General features: G+C 42.2%; 1 protein-coding gene across 3 annotated transcripts; it reads left to right on the forward strand.

The window, feature by feature from the left end:
• Positions 1 to 102: 102 nt before the first annotated feature.
• LOC132261722 (probable G-protein coupled receptor 158) lies at positions 103 to 25,775 on the forward strand. Of its 3 annotated transcripts, XM_059760656.1 has the most exons (12): positions 104 to 851; positions 1,248 to 1,509; positions 19,256 to 19,570; positions 19,633 to 20,361; positions 20,424 to 20,492; positions 20,921 to 21,322; positions 21,592 to 21,786; positions 22,820 to 22,959; positions 23,072 to 23,183; positions 24,330 to 24,350; positions 24,652 to 24,803; positions 25,664 to 25,775. In XM_059760656.1, the coding sequence occupies exons 3-12, from the start codon at positions 19,307 to 19,309 to the stop codon at positions 25,671 to 25,673; spliced, it is 2,094 nt and encodes a 697-aa protein (XP_059616639.1). In that variant the 5' UTR covers positions 104 to 851; positions 1,248 to 1,509; positions 19,256 to 19,306; the 3' UTR covers positions 25,674 to 25,775. The 3 variants fall into 3 exon arrangements, with proteins under 3 accessions (XP_059616640.1, XP_059616639.1, XP_059616638.1); XM_059760657.1 differs by lacking the exon at positions 24,330 to 24,350 and having other exon boundaries at positions 103 to 851; XM_059760655.1 differs by lacking the exons at positions 104 to 851; positions 25,664 to 25,775 and having other exon boundaries at positions 1,164 to 1,509; positions 19,615 to 20,361; positions 22,754 to 22,959; positions 24,652 to 24,807.
• Positions 25,776 to 26,939: the final 1,164 nt, after the last annotated feature.

Raw genomic sequence — 26,939 nt, forward strand, 5'->3', positions numbered from 1 at the left:
CCGAGGCAGGTTCATCAGTTGAGGACCAAATTTTCCACTGTGCACACATCCCGCGCACCGTGTCTCGACAATTTGGTGGAAAACTTCTGCACTTTCTGGCCTCTCCGGGCGACCGTCGCGCCTCTCTTCGCTCCCCGTGGGTGATTTATAGACATTTCTCTCCTCTTCTCCCCCCGCAAATTCCACTCCCACCCCCCGCGCGCGGACTCTCCTGGCGATCTCCCTGCGTGTGTGTGTGCGGCGCTTTTCCCTTTTTTTTTCCTCTCGCAACACCCCATTCACAACCTCGGGCCATATCTCTTTTCCGGGACAACTTTCGCTGTGCGTGGCGCAAAAAGCGGCCTCCGAGGGTGAAGATCTCTCCGTGAATTACGACTGTCCTCGAGGTGATTTGCTCGGGTGAAAGCCCAGTGAGTGAAAGTCACACAGGAGTGCGTGTGTCCCAGGAGAGGAGTGAGTGAGTGAGTGAGTGTTATGCAAATTTGGTGAATCTTCTCACGCCCTCGGAGGAATTCCGGTTGCACTCTGGACGATAGCAGTGAATCTTGCTGAGATAAATTGACTTGCAGTGATTTGGAGTACAGTTTCTCGAACTCAAGGCGCTTTTCCTCCTTTTCGAATTCGCCATCGAGGCGTTTCCTGTCTCGCCTATCATCAACTTCTTGGGCGACGCGCGCGTGTGTGTCTAGTGCTGAAATTGAATTTGGTGGAGACGATGAAAGGATAAAATTCCTCCACCCCGACCTCAATCGTGAAGTGTATTGACAGGGCGGAAATATTAAAATAGGAAGTTTCACCATAGACACACTTCCTTCGCATTACCACGCAAAATATACAACACCGTGCGGAACGTACGTATACATTTTCATCCTGGAAAAACACAGGGTGTGGCAGAACATTGGCAAGCTGAAGACTTTGATTTTTGGAGGAAGAAATAGAGAAAGATCTGCTGAAATGTGGCAGAGAAAGTCTCTTCGTGTATAAAAACCAGAGATTTTATTCACTGAATCACTTTAAGAGGGAAATTATCACTGAATCGCTTGGCTTTTTTCCACTCAGATTCACTTCTTCAGAATACACTTGACCCGCATTCTGTATGTCACACCCTGTGTGGACTGAAAACACCACCGCAATCCTTATCCCGAATCGATTTGATCCCCAACTCTCCTTTTTTTGTCTTTTTTGTTTTTCCCCTTTTCCTCACCGTCAATTTACAGAGCAAATCGATCCTTGGTTGCAATTCACAGATTTCGCCCTTGTTGCGTGCGTAATTTCCCGTGCGTGCGTGTCTGTGTGCTCGCGACGGTGAGCTTTTGCCCTTTCCCGCATCGCGGATTATGGAGAGGAATAAAAGAAAATCATGATTTGCTGCTGGGAAATCCAATGAAGGAAGAAGCGATGTCTCACTTCGCCTCAGTGTATCTTCACACGCTGCCGGAACAACTTTAATTCTTCACCAACCAGTCTTTCACCGAAAAGCCACAATCATCCACACCATGATGTTCGACGGTGAGTAGCGCGCGATGTCTTGGCGATGGGGTGTGGGGATTGCGTGTGGAAATCAGGGAGTTTTCCATTGAATTTCAGGGCGAGAATACCTTGCAATATCAGCCGCTCAATGTTCAACAGATTTCCCAAGCCAATATTGGCTTTCGCATTTTTCACATCCAACATAATTGACTTTCATGGCAATGCCATGAATAAATAGGATTTTTTCTTCACTTGGGGAATTCATACTCAATTGTGGAATTTTTTTTCCTAGAGAGATATACAGAAATTCCCATGCAAAGCTGGGGAAAAGACCTACAAATTTTCTTGGAATGCGCCATGAGGATGCAAAGAGTGAACATCTGGCTTATCTGGATACGTGACCATTTCTCCCCCAATGCTTCTGCCGCTCTCGTGATGATGATGAGGGGGGGCAAAAAGACACAACCGAAGCCATAAAGATGTGCTCTAATTGCTATTTTACACATTGAACACGTAAAATTGCTCCAAGGATCGCACGAGAGCCGAGGAGTGTACTTGAAAGCCACAAATGGACATTAAAAAGACGCATTTCTCAGAGAGTCTCCACTCGACTCCCCTAGGCAGACACAGAGGCTGGCGGGGTGGTAATTATTGCTGAGTTTATGGGGTTGAAAGTCAAGATAATAATGTTCATTATAGTCTCGAATACTTCACACAATGTCATCATTACGGTGCAGCGGAGTTGAAGACTTGCACTTCCTCGAAAAGTCCCTTCATCAGAGACGTATTTTCTTTCATATTTTCTTGAAATCTCAAGTGGGCAGAGGGAAAATATATATCACAAGCGATAAATTTTTCAGTTCGTGAAGACCACAGAAACAAGAAAAGAACTTTCAAGTTTTGTTTCCTTATTCTCGTGAAATTGCGTAATTTAACTGTGACTCAAGTGTGTGTTTTTCTTCTTCCCTCTCGAGATGGAGAGAGAGAGAGGAGGTTTTTGTGTGTGTTTTCCTCCCTCGCCAAGAAAATGGAAGAGCGTCAGCAAACTTCTCACCATTTAGGCGAATTGCAAAAGTAATGATGATGATATTGTGACAGAGAGCTAATGAATATGGAGGAATGCTCAAAATGATTCAACTTGCAAGTTCTTCTGGATGATAATTTTGAGGAGTTCCTCCACTTCACCAAATAAACTGGGCGATTGTGAAAAGCAAGAGCCACACTTCTCCTGACCTTCCCCTTCCGTCTTCTCCACAACCATATGATAATAATAGTTGGGCTCGTGCTGTTGTGCTGAAAAAAAAAGGAACAGGAGAGACGATGTGAAGGACTACAAACGGAAAATTCAATTGAAAGTCGAGAGTTTCTCGAAATATAAATTTGGGATTCAATTCACTTCAATTGTGCTTGGACAAATAATGTAAAACACACACACTCTATTTCGGACAATGTCCACAATCACCCGCATTTCTGCCACTGAAACTGTCTAAGAGCTGAATGACGAAGAAAGAGGGTTTAAGATAAAAATTGAAATTGAGGCCACAATCGGTCGAGATTAGTGTGTCTGGTTAATGGCAAAGTGAGCAGATCTGGCTTTAAATTGAATGCAAGGTGAAGATAGTATGGCTAAAGTCCGTACACCACATCAGACTTCATGGATTGTTTAAAAAAAGACTAAAGGACTAAAATCTAACCAAAAACTGACTGAAATCTAACTAACAACTTTAAAACTCACGCTTTCATACAATATTTTACGATTTTCTTCCGCTAAAATTGCACTTTTGCGTATTTTTCTTGATCATAATCCTTTAAATAATTTTCTTTCAATTTTTTTTTACTTAAAACACTAAAAATCGGGACAATTTATTAAAAAATTTGAGGTTAGGTCTCATTTTAGCATTGTTCGTTCAAAATCACTTATTTCTTTGCGCAAAAATACGCAATTCTGCCAATAAAGTGAAATACTTTCAATTTAGGCACAAGAATTTCAACCTTTAAATGCTATTTAGTATTAAATCAGTCACATAACCTAGAAAAATGTGTCTAAATTGAGACTTGGACAAAAATTAATTTATGAGAGTAAAATAATCAACAGAAATCAAAGCTGTGAACCAAATATTGCATAAATTGCAACAATTTCGCATCGTTAGACTTCTAATGATCTGTACACTACTTCCGATCATATTATCTTCCCCTTGGTTGAATGTCGAAATTGGATCACTTCGGGAATTCCAAGGATTTGACTTGCATATTTCCTAATCTTAATTTCAAAGGTCTCTGAGGAGAAGTCTCTCTTAAATTTATGCATTGGAGAAAATGTATTGGAAGAAGAGGAGAGATTATTACTTTTTCCATCATGTAAATCGCTGGAAGTCAGATTACAACTGATAAATTGTGTGTGAGTGTGTTATTCAGAGAAAATCAGCCTATACATCTTAAGTCGCAAGCAGAACGTGTTCGCGCAAAGCCGCGTGCATTGGAAATGAGAGCAAATGTAACGAGAAAAACCCACTCATTGGCTCTGAGCCATAATTTCCATTTTCAATTTACAATAAAATTTTCACGCATTTCCACAAAGGAAAAGGCAACAAGCATTGGAGCAATAACAATAAGAACACCAAAAACTCATCCGCGATGTTTGCGTTCATGTTGGTCTCAAGTGGTGTTGTTTGGGTAAACAAGGCGCGGAAGATAAAAAAATTATGTCGGGCTTATAGCTCATAAATAATTAATAATTTAATTATTTGTCATAAAGCAAGTTGATATCTTTTTTTTTTCTTCTACGGCTTCTTAGGCATGTTAATGCGATAGACTCTTGTGAGAGAGAGATCTTTATTTATTTATGCAATACACTGCCTAAATTGGTAATTATGTGTCCTTTTATGACACTCTGCCGCTGCTGCTGCTTTCTTTAAGGACATGAGCAAGATATGGCGTCGTGATTTGATATTACTTCCCATTTTTTTCCATCCTTTGGAGTTCCGGATTAAATGACTTGTAGCAAAGCGGCCCCATTGACTGCAAACTATAAAATTTCACTGCTCTTCTGCCCATCCACTGAAACATCATCCACATGTTATTCCACGCTCCGGCATCTGACTCTCCCTTTGAGCTGTTTTGTGTAAACTCATGGGGATTATTGTCGTTGGAAAGTCATAAAGGAGCGCCAGGAATTGAATTTAATTTTTTTTTCACTCTCCTCACTTTCACTCCTCTGGACCCCAAATATTAAAACGTAATTTTTCACCCTCTGCGCGTTGGCGCAAATTCACGTTAGCGTGGAATACACAATTATTTATCCCTCAGGATAATTGTGGCCAAATCAAATTTTCCTGATGAATGAATCAACAATTATACAGAAAAGGGCTTTCCACAGGCTTTTTTTCATCACGCGGAGGTAACAAAAGTGGGCAGAAGAAGAAGAAAAATTCCATTTTTGATCCAGGTTGCAGAAGAAGTTCGGCTGCTTTTCAGCGTCTTCGCACGTGAGATGAATTTGACACACACACACAAAAAAGGTTCGACAATCCTTTGGGATATAAAAATTAATTTAATTCGCAGTACAATTCTCCCTCCGATGGTCAAAATGCGAATAGGATTACGGGGACAGATGGTCAGTCCTCCAAATGGCTTACCTCCGCCAAGGGGGAGTTAAAGGTCTGCATTTCACTTTCTACCACTTCCTAACTTTCTTGTTCTGATTTTACATTTAACATAATTATGGTTTTTCACTAAGAAATCTACGATATTGAGCCAAATATTCAGTAATTCTGAAAATCTCAATTAATCGTTAATTTTACAAGCTTTAAAGAAATATTATTGAGGTTATGTTTGACTTTAGCAATGTTATTTGCCATTGAAGCATCGAAATCATGATTTTCAGTGAGTTCAAAAGCTGAACGCTGCGAATGAAACGAAATAATTCAAATTTATGTGCAAAAATTGATCGTTTAAGTCACTAAATCTGTCTAAAATTTAAGCCACATAACCTAGAAAAGTGAGAGATTTAATTTTAATATACTTTTCTTGTAAATAATCAAAGAATTTTCAAAGAATACGACAATTTAGTAAGGAAAAGAAGCATTCAGGTGAAGAATATTTATAGATATTAAAACACTTTCTCTTCCCAAGACTTCCATTCACCACTTCCGCCCATAATATCCCCTTGACCGCAACGGGACGGCTTCTGGAGGATAAGAGTGAATATTAATCGGGGGTGGGAAGGGCGAAAGAGGTCTCGATGGTGGAAAAGCACCAGACGGTTTTCACAAATGCAAACTTTTCCTCACATTGCCTCATGTCCTCACAGGCATACTTGCGATAATTTATCGCCACACCTTTTCTCATTACATTTTCTGCCCTTGCCTGTCGTGGCCCTTCAACGGTCACCTCCAGCTGTGAAATTTTGTACCATTATTGGCAATTAATTCAGTGTACGGCTCTCCGTGCGTCCTGACGTTCTCCGAAGGCGGATTAATTGACGACACAGAGCACTATTTGCCGAGAATGTTTGCTGGGGAATCTCTCAATTAGTGAGACTGTATATTCTCAAACAATGCCTGCGAAGGCTTCACTTGCGACGAATTACCATCACGTTCTAATGAGATTTTGCCACAGGAAATCGTCTTACATGACAATCTACTAACACGCGTCGCATTAGCGCTTCAATGCGGCTTCAGAGCCATTTATGTATTGGCAGAATGCATGTCTTGAGAGCTTTCACATGTCCCTTGATTATGTGTTAAAGCTCCGCAGAGGAAAAAATTCCTGCAAAGGAGTCTGGCTAAAGACTTTGACTATTATCATTGTACGCTAGAGTCAACACAGAGTGTATTCTCGAGGGCTTCGAGTGAACTTTCATTTTCCCTCATGCACGCCCATGAATTTACCTGAAGACAGGCCCGAAGCTCGTGATGCTGATAGAGGGATGACAGAGGCGATGATAATGAGTAGTGCGAATGCCAAGCGGAGTTATTAATTAAGTGGATGAGATGAGAAACACGCAGCTGTTCCACTTTATTGCCATCGCGCATCATTTCCCGGCGCCTCCAAGCCTCCCTCTCTCTCTCCCTCTCTCTGGGGCTGGTGAATGTCACAAAGTCACCTACCCCAAGTGACCAGAGAGCGGTGGCAATCGCTGATGAAATTTGTGGCGTAACGGCACCACAAATCCTCCACGATTCGAGGCGGAGGACTCACACCCTCCGCCATGCTGACACGGCTCCACAGGGGAGCATAAAATTATGGTGGCCGTTATGCCAATAATTGCCACTGTCTGTGACTCCCTTGGGGAGCGACATTGCGTAGAAGACCACCCAATCATTTAGATTTGAGGCCATGAGAAGCAACAGTGGAAAGAAATGCGAGGGTGAGCCGGCCAAGGAAGATGAGTGTCTCTTCCGTCCTCGCTCCAGCGACAATTTCCTGCCCTGCCATTGTTTGTCCTCCGCCATAAAGCACCAGTACATCGTGTACAAGGACACTGTACATATGTTGAGGGATCAAACTTGCGTGTTTTTGCGTGTGAAAAAAACATCAAACTATCTGCAGATCGGCGTGTCTTATTGGAGTTTCTTAGAAGAAATCTCAGAATGCAAAGCAGAAGAACTTTACCTCATTTCTCACTCTCTCTTTTTTCTTACAATATTGCACAAGGAGCACCAGATATGAAATGAATCGAATGTGAGAAATTCCTGGAATGTGACATAAAAGCGTCGGAAAAATTCATATACAAGCTTCAAAAGCTCAGCCATGGGTGAAAGCTTATAAGAAATCCACTTCATCGCTGCTTTGCCTCAAAGCACCTCCTCTTCACGAAATTCGATACAAACCTTCGGGAGGGGGGCGATTTTTATCAAAAAAAAGAAGAAGGAAATAGAGACGGTTTTCTCGCTGATTGACACGAGTATTTTTCAATATGAGAACACTGACAAATTAGGTGTTTGATTTTCCCTCTCTTTTATTGCGTGCAAAGTGTATGTTGGCCGAAAAGGTGATGGGAAGTCAAGGGGAAAATGTGGAAGTCATCAACTTATTCACAATAATATTGCTCTCATCCTCATCATTACATCAGCACAAATAATATATGGTGGAGAAGAGTGGCGAATGTGTTGCGCTTTCCATAAAAGGGATGAAAATGCGCACATTTAGCTTCCCATAAAATACACCAACGCTAATTAAAAAATTATAAAAACAATAGTTTATAGTTTAATAGTTGAGCCAAAGTTCAGAGGGAACTTTTCACTCATGCAGTGAGTTTTCCTGATAGCTCTCGTTATATTGTGCGATGATGAATGATTGTTAAAATACCGCGAGTTAATTTTAAGTCCAAAACTCAATCTTCCACCAATTCACTGGCCATTTAATTTCATTGTGTAACTTTTACGAGTTAATTTTACGATGCTTTTTGACCCTTTTCCGCACGGAACTCAGCACTGGAAATTGTCTACTTTTTGACTTAAGACAGCCAGATGGAGTTTTAGGACGATTGATTTCGATGCATTATTAATTTTCCCACCAGCGAAAAAGGGGTTCTCAAGTGAGGGAAAGCGGAAAAGTTTTCAACTCAAAATTCAATCAAACATTAAATTTTCACGATTTATCTTCCAACACTCTGTCTGATTATACGTGACCTCCAGAAAGGAAGAAAGAAAAAAAAAACAACGTCAGACAACATAACAAGTTTTGCCATATATATGTGAAATTCCTCCGTTGTGTGTGATACACGATATATAATTCATGGAAAGTTGTCAAGCAATTTATCATCATTGATTAGCCTCACACGCCCTATTTCTGGTCTGGTTGGTGACTGGAAAAAAAGGGAACTCTATTCGCACACTTCTTCTCCTGGAATATGATTTGGGAATATTTTTCCAGGGGGCGGAAAAGCTACGAAGACAAGAGAGTGAGCACAGGAATGCTGGGAATATCTCGCGGCATATCGATTTCCTTCTCCTCAGACGAACAGCCTCCGTGGGAAAATTTGCAAACTGGCGCTATAACTTACACACCGACTGTCTGATGCATCTCCTCCTTCAGCTTTAAAAATCAATATCTATTCTTGCATCAGTGGGAACAACGATAAATTTTCAATGATGAAAATTACACAGGAGGGAGTGTTCTTTATGGAGGAAGCGCACAAATACAGAAACTCGGCCATGTATGCATATGGCAGCGATGGGTGTGCATCATTTATGAAGAAGAGCTTTTCTAACAAGGGTTGCAATGGTTTTAGAAGTGGTGTACAAATTACACTCCCCTTGACTTTCTCTCTGTGTGTGTGTGTGTGTCTGTGCAAGCGCAAAAAAACACACTATCTAGAGTCCATATTTGCACCTGCATTCCTGATGCACGGACTGAATATGAATAAAATCAATTTGGAATGTGTGTGGCTCTTCGTTTTCATGTCACATGGTTTGTCACCTCCAACAATCATCAACGGGTACGCCTTCCAATGCGTCACCGACACTCGCGTTCCACACAAAAACGTGCATGCATTTTCCATGAGGCAAAAATTGCACTGCTATGCAGGACATCGACGAGATAATATGACGAGAATCTCTACAACACTTCCATATCAGCTTTAAAAACTTTTGTGCAATATCCAAAAAGGTATTTAGATTGTATTTAGATTGTTCTCTCTGGGATAAATGACTAAAAGAACGACAATTTGTCTAAAAATAGGAGTTTTTAAAGAGGAAAAGTTGAAAATTTATCTTCAATCTTCAATATTTGCATCATTTTACCTTAAAACAAGTCTCTAAACACCTTCTAAACGTCCGATAAAGAGCTAATATTGCTCTGTAATAATTATTTTCTAAATTTGTCAGTTGATTTTATTAGTATTGATCGAAATTTTTGACTGAAATATGGCAAAATTAATTGTCTTCGAGTATATTTTATCCAAAACTGTTCTAAAAAGTCAATTTTTCATACATTTCACATGAATTTTTTTTCACTATTCATGTGAAAATAATTGAAAAATATGATAAATAATCTATTAATTCAAAATCTAAGAGGATTTTAGGAAAATCTAGAATAAATTTTCGCTTTTCATATTTTTCGATTCACCCCTGCTAGTCTGTACACCATTTCCGGGTAGAAAATCCTCCCCTTGGTGCATGAGAGTGATGTGCATGTCGATTTCCAATTTATTGCAAATACATCAAATTCCATGCAAACTCTGAAAAGTTTAAGTAGAATCTTTACACCCAGTAATGATCATATTCTTCTGTAACTCCATGAAAAGTTGTATAAAAACATTCGTGCTCTGAACATGGCAACTTTTCTGTGACACTCTCGGGGAGGAAATATTTGTGTCTGTGACATGAGACAATTTTTCCCTGTTTGCGAGAGACACAAATCTCATCTCAGCTTGACTCCAACTTGCCTTTTGTGAGAGATTCGTCTTCATGTATTTTGTATTCTCCCCACACTCTGCGACTTCTCTGCATGTCTGAGGGCAGTTGTGACGATTTATGGAATAGGGCGAGTGATGGAATAATGAAGGAAGACGTGCTGAGAGGATCATGCATGGATATATGGCGTATCAATAAAATAGGGTGATTAATTTGCTCCATCATCATCGCAATTATACATTTTTCTCTTCCTGTGTAATTTGTAAGTACGAACGACACAAGAGCATTGTGGCATTTTATGTGACCCAATTCTGCAAGGGTGGGGGTGGAAAATAATGAGAAGGACGGTTGTTTTCCGGGTAGGAAACAACCATCAAATTCCTCTCACCGACACAAGCTATCACATGAAATAATCATCCTGGAACAATCCAAGATTACCAGGGAGCTTTCGCAGCAAGGCGAATGAAGAGATGATGAGGCAATATGAAGAGCACTCCATTATCTCATCCCAAATCCATTCCATGTGCAAACACATTATATTTTCACCGTGGGATTTTAGGTATTTCAACCACACGCCAAATTGAACCATTTCCGACACCAGCAATCTAAGTTTAATGCCCGATTCCATTTGGAAGTTTGCACATAAGGGGGAAAAAAAAGCGTGTCACTCAAGATTCACTCTAATTCCTCCTGAACTAAATTATTGGGTGGAAAGTGTATGTTGTTAACTAAATTTAACTTCCCTAATAGTTCCAATCAATTTAACAGTGTGGAGGAGAAGATAATTTGGACCGAAATCCATTCGAGGCCAAGCGCTGGGGCTTCTTGGAATTGGGCCACCGGAGAATCTGGAGAGCCACTTTGACTTTCTCCCAAAAATCCCAGCCCACCGCCGCTGAGGGCGAAAGGGTGGAAGTTGGTAAAGTTTTTGGGGTGACGGCACGTATTTGCTTGAGGTTGTTGAGCGGATGGTTGCGACGATGGTGTTGACACGGCGTGAAATTTAGAGGGTAATTTAGTTTTTATCCCTGTTTATTGTTCAAATTAATTATGTGCATTTTATTTATATACCTCGTCTCACCCCCCCGAAATTCTTTGGGGGCAACCAAATTCAGAGGCAACTGGAAGTCTCATTAAGCATTGTGACTGGCCATTTCGATGTGAATTGAATTCTATTTTGGCCCCGGCGCAAATTGAGGGGGATTTTTTCTTCTCTGGAAACATTGTTGAAAAATGTTTAGGAATACTTTACAAATTCATGTTCTCTCGACCTTTTCCCCCAATTAAGCACACACACACACACACACACGCGGAGACACACACACACACACAGTCTCCAATTCCAACCCTGCATTTGACCTTAATTACCATCAATACGTCTCCCTCCGCCTCCTCATCACATGAGCTGCGAAATTCAAGCAATCGCGCGATGAATTTTCACGGGGCGCTTGAGAACAATATAATTTGGCTGGGAGGCCTTCTTCCCGCCCCCCGCCTGCGCGCCCACTTGAGTGGCAGAGAAAGCAATTAAAATGGAATTGATGACAGCCAGCGATATTCCCGGAGGTGGTGAGAGTGCGGAAATCTTTCGCAACTCCTCGCAAAACCACTCCCTCGTCGCGCACTCTGTGACCCACCGACGCACTGGAGTCGCCAGCAATTAGGATCCCTCATTTGCAGACACTTTGGGTGTAGTTTGCATCGCGCAAAGTGCAAAACGGAATTACAGTCAATCAGGTATAGAAAATTGAGACGAAACGCGCGACCTCGAGATTGATGGTGAAAGAGAGAATTCTCAAAGGGGGAGATACATTGGACGAGAGTTTTCACAAAAATAACCACAGATTTCTAAAATTAAACACAAGAATTCGATACTGGAATTATAAATTCGTTAAACTCAGTGGACTTGAAAGAATTAAAATAGAAGTTATTATTCCAAATTTAGGGATTTTCCGTGCAAATTTCAGAAGTGATTTACAGCCACACTGTCTTCACCCATAGAAGTGTTGGCAGTGCGAAAAGCGTTCTGCGTTGAAAACTGTAGAAATGTGTATTAGACAGTGACTTTATCTCCCCCTTGAGGACTCCGCTCTGGGATTTGTGAGTGAAGAAATGGAAAATATATTTCAAAGATGAGGCACATTCGCCCTCCAGGGCTCGGAGCAAGTGGTGCGGAATCGCGTATCCCAGGACGGAGCTTTTCAATTGTACTCGATTCCTGCCAAGACAATGACGACGACAGTGGAACCCTTCTGGGCATGATTGTCTCTGCGCCATCCACGCTCGTCCTATTGACAGTGTGGGTGCGAATGGCGGTGGGAATGGTGACCAAATGCGTACATGTACTTGAAGTTGAGAGACAGTGGGGACAGCATTGTATGGATGGGAATATTGTACATCATTGAGGAGGGTTAAATGGATATTGCCGAGATGGATGATTCCGGCACATCGTGTCCGAGGGGCTGCAGTGCCTCGCAAAGTCCATTACAACCACCCACTTGGAGCTGCCGGAGGAAGATATCGTGAGCCACGCGAGAAGAAGACGTGCGGGATTTATAAAACTGGCTGGTTTTGCCATCGCACCCTGGACAGACTGTGTTGTATTTTCGCGAGAGGCGAAAAATCCGATCTGATTCCTTTGATTCCACATCATCCCCCTTGTTGTCGCCCTTTTTGCACCATTCGCCAAGCGCCCATGAATGATAGAAGATAATCTTCCAGAGTCATTCCTTCTGGTATTCAGGGGCAGTGCCTCAGCAAAACAGAAAAGCCCCTCGAATTTTCCCGCGCGAGCTTTCTTTTGTGTAGTCTCTGGGTACATAAAAAGCAACACGAAAACAGAGACATCATACCATAATACATGCCTCTCAGGGTAATTCTCAAAGTATCTTCTCGCATTAGTTGAATGCCACAGTGGAATATCAAATACTTTTCTTCTTGCCTCGGCGCTCGGGTGAGATGATGACGAAAAAAAAGATTTTTGAATAAATGACACAAAAGTTGCGCGAGACAAGTTTAGAGCAGAACAGCTTGTGTTGTGCTTTGCGTGGTGAAGATTTTATTTAGCAAGATGTGTGGAAAAGCTCTGTAGAAAAAGTCTATCGAAGACATTTGAAGATGTGATTTAGTAGATAAACTAGTAAAATGTATTTTCAATTCATCCAACGCAGAATCAAAGGCAGTTTTAAAAAGAAGTCAAACACACACACTTCAAGTTTCATATGGAAATGATAGAGTTTGGCATGTAATCATTGAATTCGGCCGCCAGAGTATCCTTTGAATGGCACTAATCAGGCATTCCTTGTCTTCAAAGACCAACACTTTATCGTGCGACGACTTAATTCACTTTCTGAGCTCTCGAGAAGGCGTCATACGTTGCGAGATGAAAAAAGAATTGAGCTATAAATGTGGTGTTTGTTTTTCTTTCGGTCTCTCGCTGAGAACTTTGACCAAATGGTCAGTGAAATATTTGTGGTTTCGCCCATATACAAGTGAATATAGAGACACAGAAGGAAAACTCACTCGCAGTGGTTTTCGTGGAAGGGACAGAGAGAGAGAAAAAAAACTTAGCTAGACAATTAATCATTTCGATTTTTTTTTCTTATACTTCAAACTATATGTATGGAATCATTGTGTTTGGTGTCTTTGTGGAAAAGCATAAGAGAAAAGATATTATGAATGCCACAGACTTTGACGTTCTCGTTCCAGACGCTACATTTCCTTGATAAAAAGCCAACGCCATTATAAATGAAGATGAAAAAACCAACACACTCACACACACACGATAATGGAAAGCTCGCTGTGTACCTTCGCCAAGGAGAGCTTTGAAGTCTGCGCTGGTGAAAATGGCAAAATCAAGGAAAAAAAAAGCTCAATGTGAAGAGTGCAAAAAGCCAATTGAGAGCTCATCTGAGGGCACTTTTTGCACCATTAGCATTTGCATTTTACATTCCTTGAGAGTGGATTCAAGCCACAAAGTTATGGGAAACTTTTCGTCTTCTTCTTCTCTTCACAATTCCCTTTGACGCGACTCTGTGCCATCGTAAATTTATTATTTTCATGGTACATTAAACAAGTGCTAAATCGTCACATATCTAATTAAGTTGTTATAAGAAGAGAAGCCCCACATAAAGATGGGTTATTGCATTGTAAATCTCTGTGAAAATTTGAGATTATTGCCAAATCTCTGGGTGTATTGCGAAGACGCTATGCTTAAATAATGTCAGTTTGTATTTGTGTATTTGCGGGACTATTTTTAAATTCACACACATTGCTTTGAGGCGCGAAATATTTTGATGTTTAACTCGAAACAGACACTTTTGGTCATAAACCTTTCATCAATGCGATCGACTGGGGCTGAGAGAGCGAGAGAGAGCCGAATATGATACAAAATAGAGTTTCTTTGGCTGATGGTGCTTTAATGCACAGAAATCAAATGCTGTGCAATTATTCACGAGCATTCCTACACAACAATATCGAGGAGGGTAGGTTAATTGTATTGTGGATCTGTATCGCTGAAAGGTTACAACTCGTTGGTTACATATTCACCACATCTCCTCTATTGCCGTAGCTCGCTGGGGCCCTAAAGTGCGGCTGTATCGTAAATGAGGGGCTTGAGATGTGGCAGGGAAGTTCCGCTGGGGATGCAAGGACGGGGGGAGGGGGTTGAAGATGTGATAAAATTCCCCCACAGACACTCAAGTTTCTGCCGCGCCATGAAAACTCATAAAATATAAAACGGCTGCGTGGATGTGTGGAAAATTACATTTATGAGGAGCTTTACAGTTGTACAGGAAGGAGCAACATGGAAACTGCGCTCGCGAGCTTTCTCCACTCCCTCAATTTTAATCTACATAGGCCTTCAACCTATCAACCAAGTTTGATCTGCGACTGGAGAAAAGTTTCAGCTCGCAAAAATCGATCGATTGGGCCGCTTCTGGAGGAGGCTTTCTATCTCCAATGTTTAGGAATGAAAGCCTCCTGGTAATTGGATTTTGTGTAAAATAAGGGAAAAGACCGTGTCGAATGAAAGTGGTGTAAAATGGGGGGACATTAGCAGAGGAGAGCTTTTCCCAAGCGAAGAATGTTGGCAAAATGCTGAGGCACATTCCACTCCAATAATTTCAATACACCGCCAGTAAACAGAAACAGTTCACATGTGAAATTATGACGATAATAGTGGCGATGCAATGAAGACAAGCGTCCATGGTCTCTCTGGTGATTCATCGCGGTGACCATCGTGCAGCGCCAGAATGCCTCCCTGAACTGTCCGAGCCGCATCGATCCTCGGTGGCAAGTTTTGGCAGTTAGCATTCATATATTTCCCGGTTAAGCGGAGGGCAACAGAGAGACTGTGGGTGAAATCGTGAAATCGGAAATGAATATCCGAATCACAGTGAATGGAGCCACCCTTTCTGCGCCATCCCCCATCGTAGGGGCACAATTTATAAAGCTTATTGAGCTTCCTTCGCACACAGTTGAGTGAATGTTGTCATGGGAATCACCTCAACTTTTCCACATTTATCTCCACATCCAAGTGGCGAAGAGAATTCTCCTCCATAGAGGACACAAACTGCCGCCCAATCCCATACATTTCAATTCATATATATAGATTTTCCCCAAACTTTTCCTATCGGTATAATTTCAATTGAAAATATCCCCAAACGAGAGATATTTCATAAAAATTATTCCACATTACCATGTCATTTTCCATGGTTTTTGCTGTAAAGCTCGTCTTTTAACGTGTCACAATGGGCGGAGCTTGCCAGTGGGAGGAGTTTCGTGTGATTGGGCATTTGTCCGTTGAATTGAAATCCGCTAGAGCGCCACCAACTATGCTGTGAGATGAATAAATTTTGCTTTAGTCTTACATCGCAGTTTCTGAAAACTTGTGTAAAGTTTGATATAAAACGAGAAGGAATTTGGAAAGTGGGAACTTTAAACTATTTTATTGGCACTCCCAGATTCTTCACAAGTCACTGTGCGAACTCTCATCCAATCTCTGGGAATTCGGAGTGTGTGAATTGTGTGAATGAAAGTCCTTTTGGACTTTTTTTTTCACTCACCGTCCTTCTCTCGGCTCAATATTGTAAAATGTTTGCTTTACAAACACTTCCTTCTCTATCTTGCCATACCTCATCGTAAAATCATGCCATCACTTCAATATTTTATTCACTCAAACATCCACCGCACAAGTTGTACGGGAAGTGAGGCAAGAGAGACATGTGATGGTGATGGGGAGTAAAGTAACTTTCTGAGATCTCAATGGTGCTTTCGTTATTGCAGAAAGTCCTCTGGGCGATTCTTCCTGGAATTTGCTCATGGGTATAACGATGGCGGGAAATAGTCATATCGTCGGCAGTCAATAGAGGAGTCGCATCAAAATTTCCATTCTCCTCCCTCTCTCTCTCGAGGGAGAGTGAGAAGAGCACATGGTGGATGTTTCCTGAACATCCACATGACGAGCGGGGGCGGACGGGAAAATCGATCAGTCTCACGAGGGGGAGAAGGACAGAGGACTATGTGCATGAATATAGAGAGAAAATTGGGAAAATCAGTGAGCAGCATATGCTCCTAATAGTTTTCTTGCCATCATTTCTGCCAGACGCACCATATGGCCACTTCCCTGGTCTACTGAACTCTCCGCCACTTGAGTCACCCCCGGAGATCACTCACGGGTCGCCCGCCCCCGCAACAGCCACTGGACACGGCCCCTGTGGTCACTGTTTGCCCAGAATTAACAACCTTAGCAGTGTTGGGGCCAATAAAAATTGTCCAGCTCAACTTTCTCCCAAGAACTTTTCCTCGAACTCCCCGGCAGACCATCAGACTTTTCTCTCCACTCTGTTAATATTGAGAAAATTGCTATATGCACACGTCAGCGATTCTCCGGAGGTGCTTTTTTTCTGTGGCCCGAACGATGTAATAAATAGTTTTAGAAACAATGTTTGCAGAGTGACAGGCATAAATTGCCAATTGGATCCGTTGCGGATGGAGGACTTTTGGCCGGGATTTCGACTTCCTCTTTGTATTTAAAAAGACATTGCAACATCTGCGCTGCCATTCAATATAAATTGTGTGGCGACAAAAAGTTTTCATTACCCCAAAAATTCATAATTGGAAAATATTTCATTCAACGAGTCTCCAAATCCCAGACATTTAGTTGAATCTTCATGCCATTTGTAACACATAATGTGACACTGGACAGGAACTAATTACTATAAATTAGCGCTGCAAGCTTGTGTAACATTTGTATTTCATCAGCTATGAAAACACCTTTAAACTAGCGACATAATTGATATAAATTCAAATTAAACATGACCTGAATTTGTGCTCAATATTCGCCTGGAATTATTTATATATAACATCTCGTCATCAGCAATTGAGAGATCCTTCTATTAATGTGTGCTTTCGATTTTGGAGGGGTGGCTTAAGAAGAACCCCTCCCCAACAATGCCCTTTTTTTTTTAATTAAAAGTGATTTTTAATTGGAAATATTGGGGAAGCCGTGGTGAAATTTTCCATGCTTTTACTTTGCTGGGGGATTTCACAAATTGGAATTTATTATTTAGAGAGAGAGAGAGAGAAACTCATTCCATGTCCAGTGGTATTTGGTTACACGAAAAAACTCTCTCGGAATCATATTTTAATTTATTTTCACACCGGACGCAAAGCTGTTAGCAGCATTTAGAGAACTGGAAGTCCAAATTGCTTTAAAGCCATGAGAATCACCATCGGAAGCTTGTCCTACATTAGCACCTTGAGATCACACGCACACAGCGTCTTGTCTATTCAAGTAATTTGATAAGTGCGTAATCACACACATGCCATTTTTCCCCCCTCGATATATATATATTCGATAAACTGTGAGGTGAAATTTCGTTCTTGTGTCAGGGAGGTTTTTGGGTCACAAATGTTGAGAAAAGGAAGTGGAAAAAGAGGGAGAAAATGGAAGGAAGAAAATGTGAAAAACGCACGCAAAGTGGTTTCTAAAAATATAATTTAGGATACACTATGTGTTCTATTTGGTGATTCATTTTCACGATAGCTTCATTGAGCATTCGCAGCGTCTTTGCCGTCAACTTCGCATAAGTGCTGATCATTGATATTAAAAAGCCTTTGGCATAATGTAAAAATTGAATAATGCGACGCAATGGTGGAAGAAATCTCTTCAAATTGCTCCTTCGTCCCCCGGAATTCTTCCCTTTTTTTCTGGGTTGCGTGAAACCCTGAGATTTTATACCCCTAAATAATCCGCTTGGGTAGTGAATTCCCGAGCTGAACTGGAAATTTTTCAACCTCAACTATGCCACAAGCTTGCACACATATTCGCCACATGTGAGAGTGAATGTTTGGGGTGGCGAAAAGGTGGGATGTTATGTACGGAAGAAGGCGAGAAAAAACATATTTGCTTTTGATTAGTGGAGAAACGTGAAAAAGCGACTATTCTGGGGAATGCCAGAAAGCCACTGATCCGGCATGAGTGTCGATATGGCCTAGAAAACAACTTTTCTCCCCCTTGATCGCTCTATTTGAGGCAAAATTACTAAGTGGAGTGAAACTCCACAATGAATACTTTCTGCTGAGCCACAAGAAGTGCCCTTTTTTCCCTCCTCTATTCTCACGTGCGCCCTCAAAGTGGGTCACGCTGCAGAGTGAGTTATTTATCGATGTTGAGTGCATCTTCGTCGTGCTGCAAATAACTTGCCATGATTGCAAATTAAAAGCTCTAATCCCGTGACATTTGAAGATTGAGACAAGATTGCATATTGACGCTGATCCGCAACTCGGCGACGTTCAATTCGGGGAAGCTCTTCCAAAGCGCACACTGACGAGATGGCCAGTGAGAAAGTGCTGGTGCTTCTGCAAATCCTCATCCATATGGGGAGTATCGAGTCGGAAATCAATCAATCAAAGCCAACTAGACATCAAATAGACTGCAGAGCGTGTTGAGCATCGCCAAGGGGTTTTATTCTTGCTGAAATATGGCAAAATCCCATTTTCATATTGAATCTCTTATCACGCTTATGAGCGATTATTTCACATCACGCCACGCCCACCCTGAGGCCCCGCCCACTCGTTAGCGTGTGCTGAGCAAGTGAGCGCCCCCTGCCATTTGCCTGCACATGGAATCTGTGAATTGGTGTCCAGTCGTATATATTGCCATTTTTCCTCCTCCGTGCGATGTACATAAAAATAATCCTAACAAGGAGGGGATCAATAAGGCTGAGCACAAAGAAAAGCAGTGTGAAAGGCACTCACGGCACTCACAGTCCAATTCAATATTCAATGGCTGACAGATTAGCAAAGTTGTGCCAATTCTGTCGTAATTACATATTCATTAGATTGGATGGAATGCTCTCTCAAATGCTATTTCTCGCCATCCTTGCTGATATGTATACATATGTATCCCTTCTGTGTCCCTCCAGATGCCAACAAGTGCTGAGGTTGGCTTCGGCAGCTGACAAGAATTGGCGGGGATGGGAAGACAAGCGGCCGCCCGTCCCTCGACGACGGGTTCTCACAGGAGGATTGCTTCCATCGCCATCGTGCCACTGCTGTTCTGCTTCTGGCCGCCCGTCGTGGCGCTGGAGCACAAGGCCAAGCAGGAGAAGACACAGCCATGCGAGCCACGCACGCTGGACGAGAGCCCTCCTGATCCCTGGTACGACGCCACGGACATCACCCTCAGCACTGCGCGCTCCCTGGCCGAGTATCTGTCGCTGAAGCCCACGCAAAATGAGGTGAGCTCGCCAAAATTCACCCACATTTTCCAGGATAACGTGAGGATTTCTCTCCCTTGCAGGTTCGCCAGAAGGCAAATGCTTTAGCGAAGAGCGCTCTCAAGGAGGACGAGAACTTCCTGGCAGTCGCCATTGCCGCTCCCACCGTTTCCCTCGGCGTCGTTCAGTTTCGCGACCAAGTGGACCGTCCGCCCCATTCCCAGTTCAACCACAGCTTCCTGGCCACGTACTGGCGCGAATTGGGCATCGCGTGGAACCACACAGATGGCTCGCAGTTCTGGGGAGTGCCGTTCAGAGACTGCGGGCCCCTCGTGAACCGCTGGCTCTGGCCGTTCAGCGTCACCATCCACGAGCACGGCTACAAGGTCGTGGCGTCCTCCTTCATAGCCGCCGACCAGGATCAGTGCAATGACGCCCTGGAGGCAATCTTCGGCCAGAAGCACCGCTGCGACCGCGAGACCACCTTCTGCCTGCAGGGCGACGTGGACGTGGACGCGCCGCGCAAGGGCGGCTACACGTGCGTGTGCAAGCAGGGCTTCTTCGTGCCCAACCAGACGCTGCAGGGCTTCGAGGGCGAGAAAGTGGAGGCGGGCAGCGCCAATTTCAGCTGCATCCCCTGCCCGGGTGGGTGCACGGAGTGCAGCAACACGGGTGAGTGTCTGTTCGGGGACGAACAGGAGGTGCTCTCCACCGAGACGCTCTTCAAGTCGTCAATTGGAGCAATATTGGGCGCTTGCATGCTGTGCTGCTTCGTGCTGGCCGTCATTGTGTTCCGTCAAAGGAAGTGCAAGGTGGGTTCTCTTGCCTCTGACTCTCGTCACTCGTGCCTAATTCCATTTTCCCCCCATGTCAGACCATCGCCACGGGAATGTGGACTGTGCTGGAGACAATCCTCTTTGGAATAATACTGCTCTACGAGGCTGTGAGTGCTCCTTGTCATTTCATTTCACCCCAAAATGGGCAGAAATTTAATTAATTTGTTCCATGCAAATGAAAGACGCATATTTTGATTGTGCCGACGATGGGCATTAAAGCATGGTATTAAAATTCTGTTAGTAACGCTTTGCCACTGCCAGGATCAATCTATGTGTTTTGCAATAGATAATCCTGTGATAAGCCAATCGATCGTCTGTAGGCAACATTCGAAGCAAGGAGGAGATAATATGGTGGAATTCTCTATATAAATCGGAATAAATTTTGGAAGAGGTGCGCTAACAAGTGCGCTAATTTGTTAACAGCGCATCGAATTTACTCTTCCACTTCCCGATACACCGCAGCCATACTATCTCCCCCTTGACTCGTAGTCGTCAGCGGTGTCGCTGAGCCAATATTGACTCTAAATTCAAACAGGTGGCTCTTCATTTTTTACCTGCCTCCACCCTCCGATGCCTCCTGGAGCCGTGGTGTCGCGAGCTGGGCTTCGTCATCTGCTACGGTGCCATCATCCTGAAGCTCTATCGTCACCTCATTGAATTCCGCACACGCAAGGCTCACCGGTGGGTGGTGCGCGACCTGGACCTCCTCAAGTATCTCTGCGCCATGATTGTGGCGGTGCTGTGCTACCTGTCGGCCTTCACGGCCTCCGCCATGGACTTCCTGGAGCACGGCGGGCTGCTGGGCCTGGAGGAGGACGACACCAACACCTGCCGCCCGCTCAAGTGGGACTACGTCACCCAGGCTGGCGAGATGTTCATCCTGGCCTTCGGCCTCCACCTCGGCTACGCCAGCCGCAATGCCAACACGCAATTTCGGGTGAGCCATCCAGAGTTCGCACAATGCTCACCAACCCGTGAAATTTGCTGCGTTTTAGCCACTTTCACGCTCCATCAGAACCATATTAAAACCAATTTATCGCCTCAATTATAAAATATTGCTGGCAAATATTGTACCTATCGATTTTCCTTCGCCACACATCGCATGCATACGCTAATTTTGCTCACTTTGCAGTTACTATGATTTGATTTGATGCCACTCGCAGAAGCATTAATAATCTCGAAAATTTTTTTCTCCACTTTTTGCAGGAAAGACAATTCCTCGTCATTTCCATCTCGATTGAATTCATAGTGTCATCAATTTTTTATACAATGAGAGCACTGTATTTGCCAGAACTCAGTCCAAGTGAAATATTTCTGGCGCTGTTCTTGCGATCTCAACTCACCAACACCGTCACGTTGGGATTAATATTTCTGCCAAAATTGTGGTATCAACACAAACAGGTACGTTTCCAATCCTCACCCACGGACCGAACCTCCCTCAATGTTTTCCTCCAAAGGGTATTCAACTGGGAATTGAATCATGCCAGTCGAATCACGGCCAAATTATAAATTGGAGAGACTCAGCATGTATGTTGATTCAAAGTTGTCCGCATTCGGCCTTCTGACAGTCGCACCGTCCCTTAAAACAGACTTTTGCAAAGCTCAAGGGAGAGAAAATACGGCCAAAATCTGTACATCTGACTTCCAGAACTCAAAGATTGCGCCAAATGAGTGCAAAAAATGAAGCTTAATTGATGGAAAATGGACCAAAAAGCCTGCTAAAAGGAACTAGAAGGCGCAAGAAATTATGCTTAAGGATCTTTGGACCCTAATATCTCCCCCTTGGTGTGCAACTCTTTGACGTGAGCGCCAGTGAAACACAAGAGAATCACTCGAACGTGCCTTGCGTGCGAATAAGGGCAAGATTCAATTCACATGGTGGATGTTTGAGCACCCCTTGGTCGACGTCCCTCACTCCTGAGTCCTTTCCTGTGCCAGACCTCAAGTGATATGATATGTTGAGTCACTTTATTAATTGTTGAGCTGCTTTTTGCCATTAAACTCCATAGTGTCTCTGTTTGTTGTTTCATGCCATGGGATGATGTCTTGTAGGACGCGTCCTTTTTCACTCAATTGGTTTAACATAGTGTTTTGTGCGGTGTATTAATTTTCACACAATCCACGAAGAATTTCACAGGCAACTTGCTCCCCAAGTTGTGTCCTCATTATTCTCCCGCCCAATTAATCAATTACAACACACAAACTGATAAGAAAACGAGCACAGCGTAATGGCTGTGAGAACAAAAGTGACTCCCAATTAGCTTCTTTTTCTTCATGCCTTGTGTGGAAAGGTGTCTCTGTTTCCCTTCTCTCTCTCTCTCTCTCTGAACTTTTTACTGTGGATGTTTTGTGTGGTGTTTTGCATCAGAATAGCTTGCAGGTTCGTTCCCTAACCCAAGAACTATCATGCCGCTTACCTGTGGATGCTTTCAAGGGGTCCCACGATGTCTCCCACCACGGCGGCGGGGGAAGTGGCGTCGGCGGCGCTGGGGCGTGCATCCTCGGCGACCCGGACATCGGTGACTTGAGCCTGTCCGAGATGAACCCGGAAGATATAAGAGCAGAGCTGAAAAGGTAAAGTTCACACACACTTCTTCCTCGTCTGTCTCTCTCTGTGTGTGCCGCAAAAAACTTTTTCTCCTGTAACTAATTCTCTGCTCTGGCGAATGTCCTCTTCTCGTTATAGACTGTATACACAATTAGAAATTCTGAAAAATAAGACACTGCGACAGGATAATCCGCATATTAGCAAAAGACGAGGAGGCAGGAAAGTTGCTCACCGGAGATTTTCACTTCAGGTTTGTTCACCACTTAATGGCACTTTCTCACGTACTTTTCCTCCTACGTTTCGTCCATCTCTCTTGATATATTTTCTATGATAACATTTCAAGTGATATTCCATCATCTTCCTCTCCTTTTCTCTCTCTCTCCCAACGAAACCTCAGCCGAACGAGAATTATTGACTCTCTGCACTTAATGTAGGAATATTGGAAAGGACGAACAAACAACTTAGAGAGATAAAATCAAATTCTCACCATTTTTTTTGCACACAATTCGTGAAAACATTCGAAAATATAATTCCGTGTGCTTAAATTTCATTCCACGTCAAGTGTGCAACTTTAAAAATACGATGAATATAAAGCTCCCAATTTCAAGCGAGAGATCTGTTGCTGAAAGGTTCACCCCAAACTTATTCAGCAGCACACAATCGATTGCACAGTGTGAAATTGTGCGACATATTGAGCTACAAAGTAATTTATTTTGCCCAGAATATGATAGAAATAAGCAATACACCAGCCGAGAGCCAATATATCAAAATCCCATTCTTCATCAAATCCCAATGCAAAATCAATTTTCCCCAAAACAGTATTATATGAAAATTGCAAGAGACTTATCAATACAATTCCCTATTCCCCAAATTAAGTGTCATATAAATACCATTTTTGTCGTTTATGATCCGATTTGTAGTGGTTATTTTCGAGTTTTATGTTCGCTATCATGTCCACATATGGAGAAATCATTCCTAAAATACTCTGTAAATTTAATTTGATTTTTAATTGTTTGCAAAAATTGCAATTTTTAGTCATATTTATACAAATAATACAATATTTGATATGAAAAACTTTTCCATTTTAACAACTTTAATAGTATATTTGAATTTGGAAATTGTATTTTGTCCTTTTTTAATGTAGTTTATTTTAGTTAAATATTTCACTGCATCACGAAGAATTATTCTAAAATTATCCAGGAGTATTTAAAGTTTGCAATTCGGACATTTAATGTCACTTCTAGACTTTCTTGGTGATGGAATGAAATTTGCAAACCTTACTAAGAGTGTCCAAAAAATCCCCATAGAAAAGCTCCCAAATCATGGTAGATGAATTAATGAAATTTTCCGATTATATAATATCTTTTGTCGTCATGCTTGCGATAATGAAATGTAGAAAAAAGGAAGTAAGGATAAGGTGAGACTCACCCAATAATTTCTCTCATTTCTTCACCCCCCCCCCTCAATTTGCGCACACACACAAACACTCACTCACTTTTTAATTCGAGATTTCGTGCACTGTGATTTTTACCTGTTCTGTTTTGAGTCCAAAGAGAGTTTTGCTGTTCGTAACACAACCTCAATATAAGCGTAGATGATTAAATTCCACACCCTTGAATTCTGTACATATTTGGGGCTTTGAGGGGATGCCTGCGGCCGCTCTCTGGACCCCTGTGGTCACTAATATCCCTCTCGTCTCTCGCCCGTGCGCCGGACAGGCCCTCAGTGCCAAGCACCGGAGCCACAGACACAATGCCCACGACATGGAAGTGACCGAGGCCGAGCCGTCGCGCACGCCGGAGGACTCCGTCTGCAGCGGCGAGGGCCCCACGGACACCGGCGGCGAGATGTCCGCCGTGTCAGTGTCCAAGTGAGTGTTCATCCCCATTACCACCCACCAGAGACAAATATATAGTGTAGCCGCTAAGTGAGAGGCGCCTTAACACTCTCCCGGTTTGCAGAGATTGAGCGCAAAATCGAGTCGTTTCGTTCGCAATTTTGTGCATTTCAAACACAGTTTGCGCGGTAATTTGGCTCAAACCGCGCAAACTGCGTTTGAAAGGAGTTTTATGGGAGGTTTGAAAACATTTTCCAGCCCGTGGAAACTTCGGAAAGTGAGTTTATGCAGGCAATTTTCGGTCTGCAAGTGCAATTTGACTCCTGAATAACTCTTTCACATTTCCCGAACTTCTCTCAAATGATACGACTCTGCTTACATTAAGCACTTTTCCCGGGTCTTATCATTAGAGAGAAAAGACATTTGGATAATGTATTTTGATTTGATCTGAAAAACCTTACAGAATTTCAAAGAAAATTCAACACGAAATGAAGTTAAGAAAGTCTTTGAATATCATTTTCATGCTTTGCAATAGAATTTTGACTTGTGAAATTTAATTTTCTCAATTTTCTCATTCAAATGCAAAAATGTTTCTTCGGGTATTTCGAGAATTATTGCATATGAAATACTTCACTTTTAGTGATGCTTCTTTGCATCAAATGAAAACCAATTAAATCATGTGCACATTTCTCAAAGCACGAGCCGGAAAATACAACCCAGAGTGGTTTTCCAGTGATGCTGGAGACTCGAATTTGGTCACAGAGACCGCAAAAACCGAGAAAGTGTTAAGGCCAGTGGCGTAGAATTGTTTGGAGCTTGTGAAAGCTAATGAATTTAATTTGCTTTCGCTCCGGATTCCACTGACTTCATCACGCCACTGATTGCAACTGTAGATTAGGGTAGATTTCAAAAGGATTTAGAAGAATTTCTGTTTGCTAAATTTTGTGTACAGTGAGAGAGAGAGAAGAGGGCAAAGCATAAAATGTGAAGAGTAAGAAATTATTGTTATCGCGTAATTGTTATGAGCAGAAAGTGAAGAAGAAAAAAACTAAGAGTTAATTTAGTAATCTACTCAAGTAAAAATGTCTCAAAAGTGAAGAAAAATTGGATATTCAAATCACAATGTGTCCCATTAGATAAAAGAGATATTGAATCAAATAAAATTATTGTGGAATCGCGACACTTTATTTTGAGAAGTATATAAACTTCTCAAATGATGGAAATTAAGAGAGTTTTTATCGCTGTGACATTGTTTTCTCGGTGTGTAAATATTGCGCTGGGTGGAAAAAAAAAATTTGTAGCACTGAATTTTTGCTGGAATGGAAAGCATTTCGCCATGGAATGGTGAGGAAGAAAAGAAAAATTCAATTTCATTTGCAATTATTTATCAAAAGTTTATGATTTTGGGATTTAGTGTAAATAAATGTACCAAGTTAGTTAAATCGATCTCATATTGTAATTGGCAGAGAAAAGGAGCAGTAAAGTTTAAATAGCATTAGATAATAATCTTTAACAGCGAACATGAATTTATGTGAATAGACACAGCATTATTCATATGACCAGAGCTTGAGTTTTTTTGGATGGCATCTCTGGTCCTTAGGAGAAAAGAAGATAGAGTTGTAAAAACCACATCAACCACCGAAAAAGAAGAAGCAGTAAAATAGTTTGGAGTGAAGAAATAGACTTGATTGCTAAGGGGGACCAAAATGTCCTGAATTATGATAAAAAAAAAGCTAATCAATTTGATGGCAAAGAAAAAAAGGAAAAACTTGCCGTGCATAGAGCAAAATATATACCCAGAAATCTATATAAAATGTGTTGAGAAATTATACAGCAGACAAAATATAGTGAAAGACAGTGAGAAAATTACCTCCTCTTAACGTGAATATTAACCAAGGGGGAGATATTATGGTCGGAAGCAGAAATATTAAAAAATTACTTATTAATTTTCTTTTTACTTCACTTATTTACCTAATCAATTATTTGCACACAATGAAAATGCGATTTTCCATGGGATTGCAAGAAGGGCAAGAAGTCGATTTTGTATGAGAATCGATGAAACTTTTAGGTTATGTTTTCAACGGCCAGTCTTGTCATATTTTGGAAAATTTACCTTTGCAGTGCGAATTTCTTTGCAATATTTTTCCACAATTAGACCCTCAAATCCTA

Source organism: Phlebotomus argentipes, unplaced genomic scaffold (genome assembly GCF_947086385.1).
Source record: "Phlebotomus argentipes unplaced genomic scaffold, Phlebotomus argentipes genome assembly contig_15, whole genome shotgun sequence".
NCBI lineage: Eukaryota > Metazoa > Arthropoda > Insecta > Diptera > Psychodidae > Phlebotomus > Phlebotomus argentipes.

Bases quoted from the DNA above. Each gene is read 5' to 3' on its own strand.
- LOC132261722 (XM_059760655.1), top strand. From the start codon at position 19,307: ATGGGAAGACAAGCGGCCGCCCGTCCCTCGACGACGGGTTCTCACAGG. The intron at 21,787-22,753 runs GTACGTTTCCAA...GTTTTGCATCAG, and splicing joins TGTGGTATCAACACAAACAG to AATAGCTTGCAGGTTCGTTC. The intron at 22,960-23,071 runs GTAAAGTTCACA...TTCTCGTTATAG, and splicing joins ATAAGAGCAGAGCTGAAAAG to ACTGTATACACAATTAGAAA.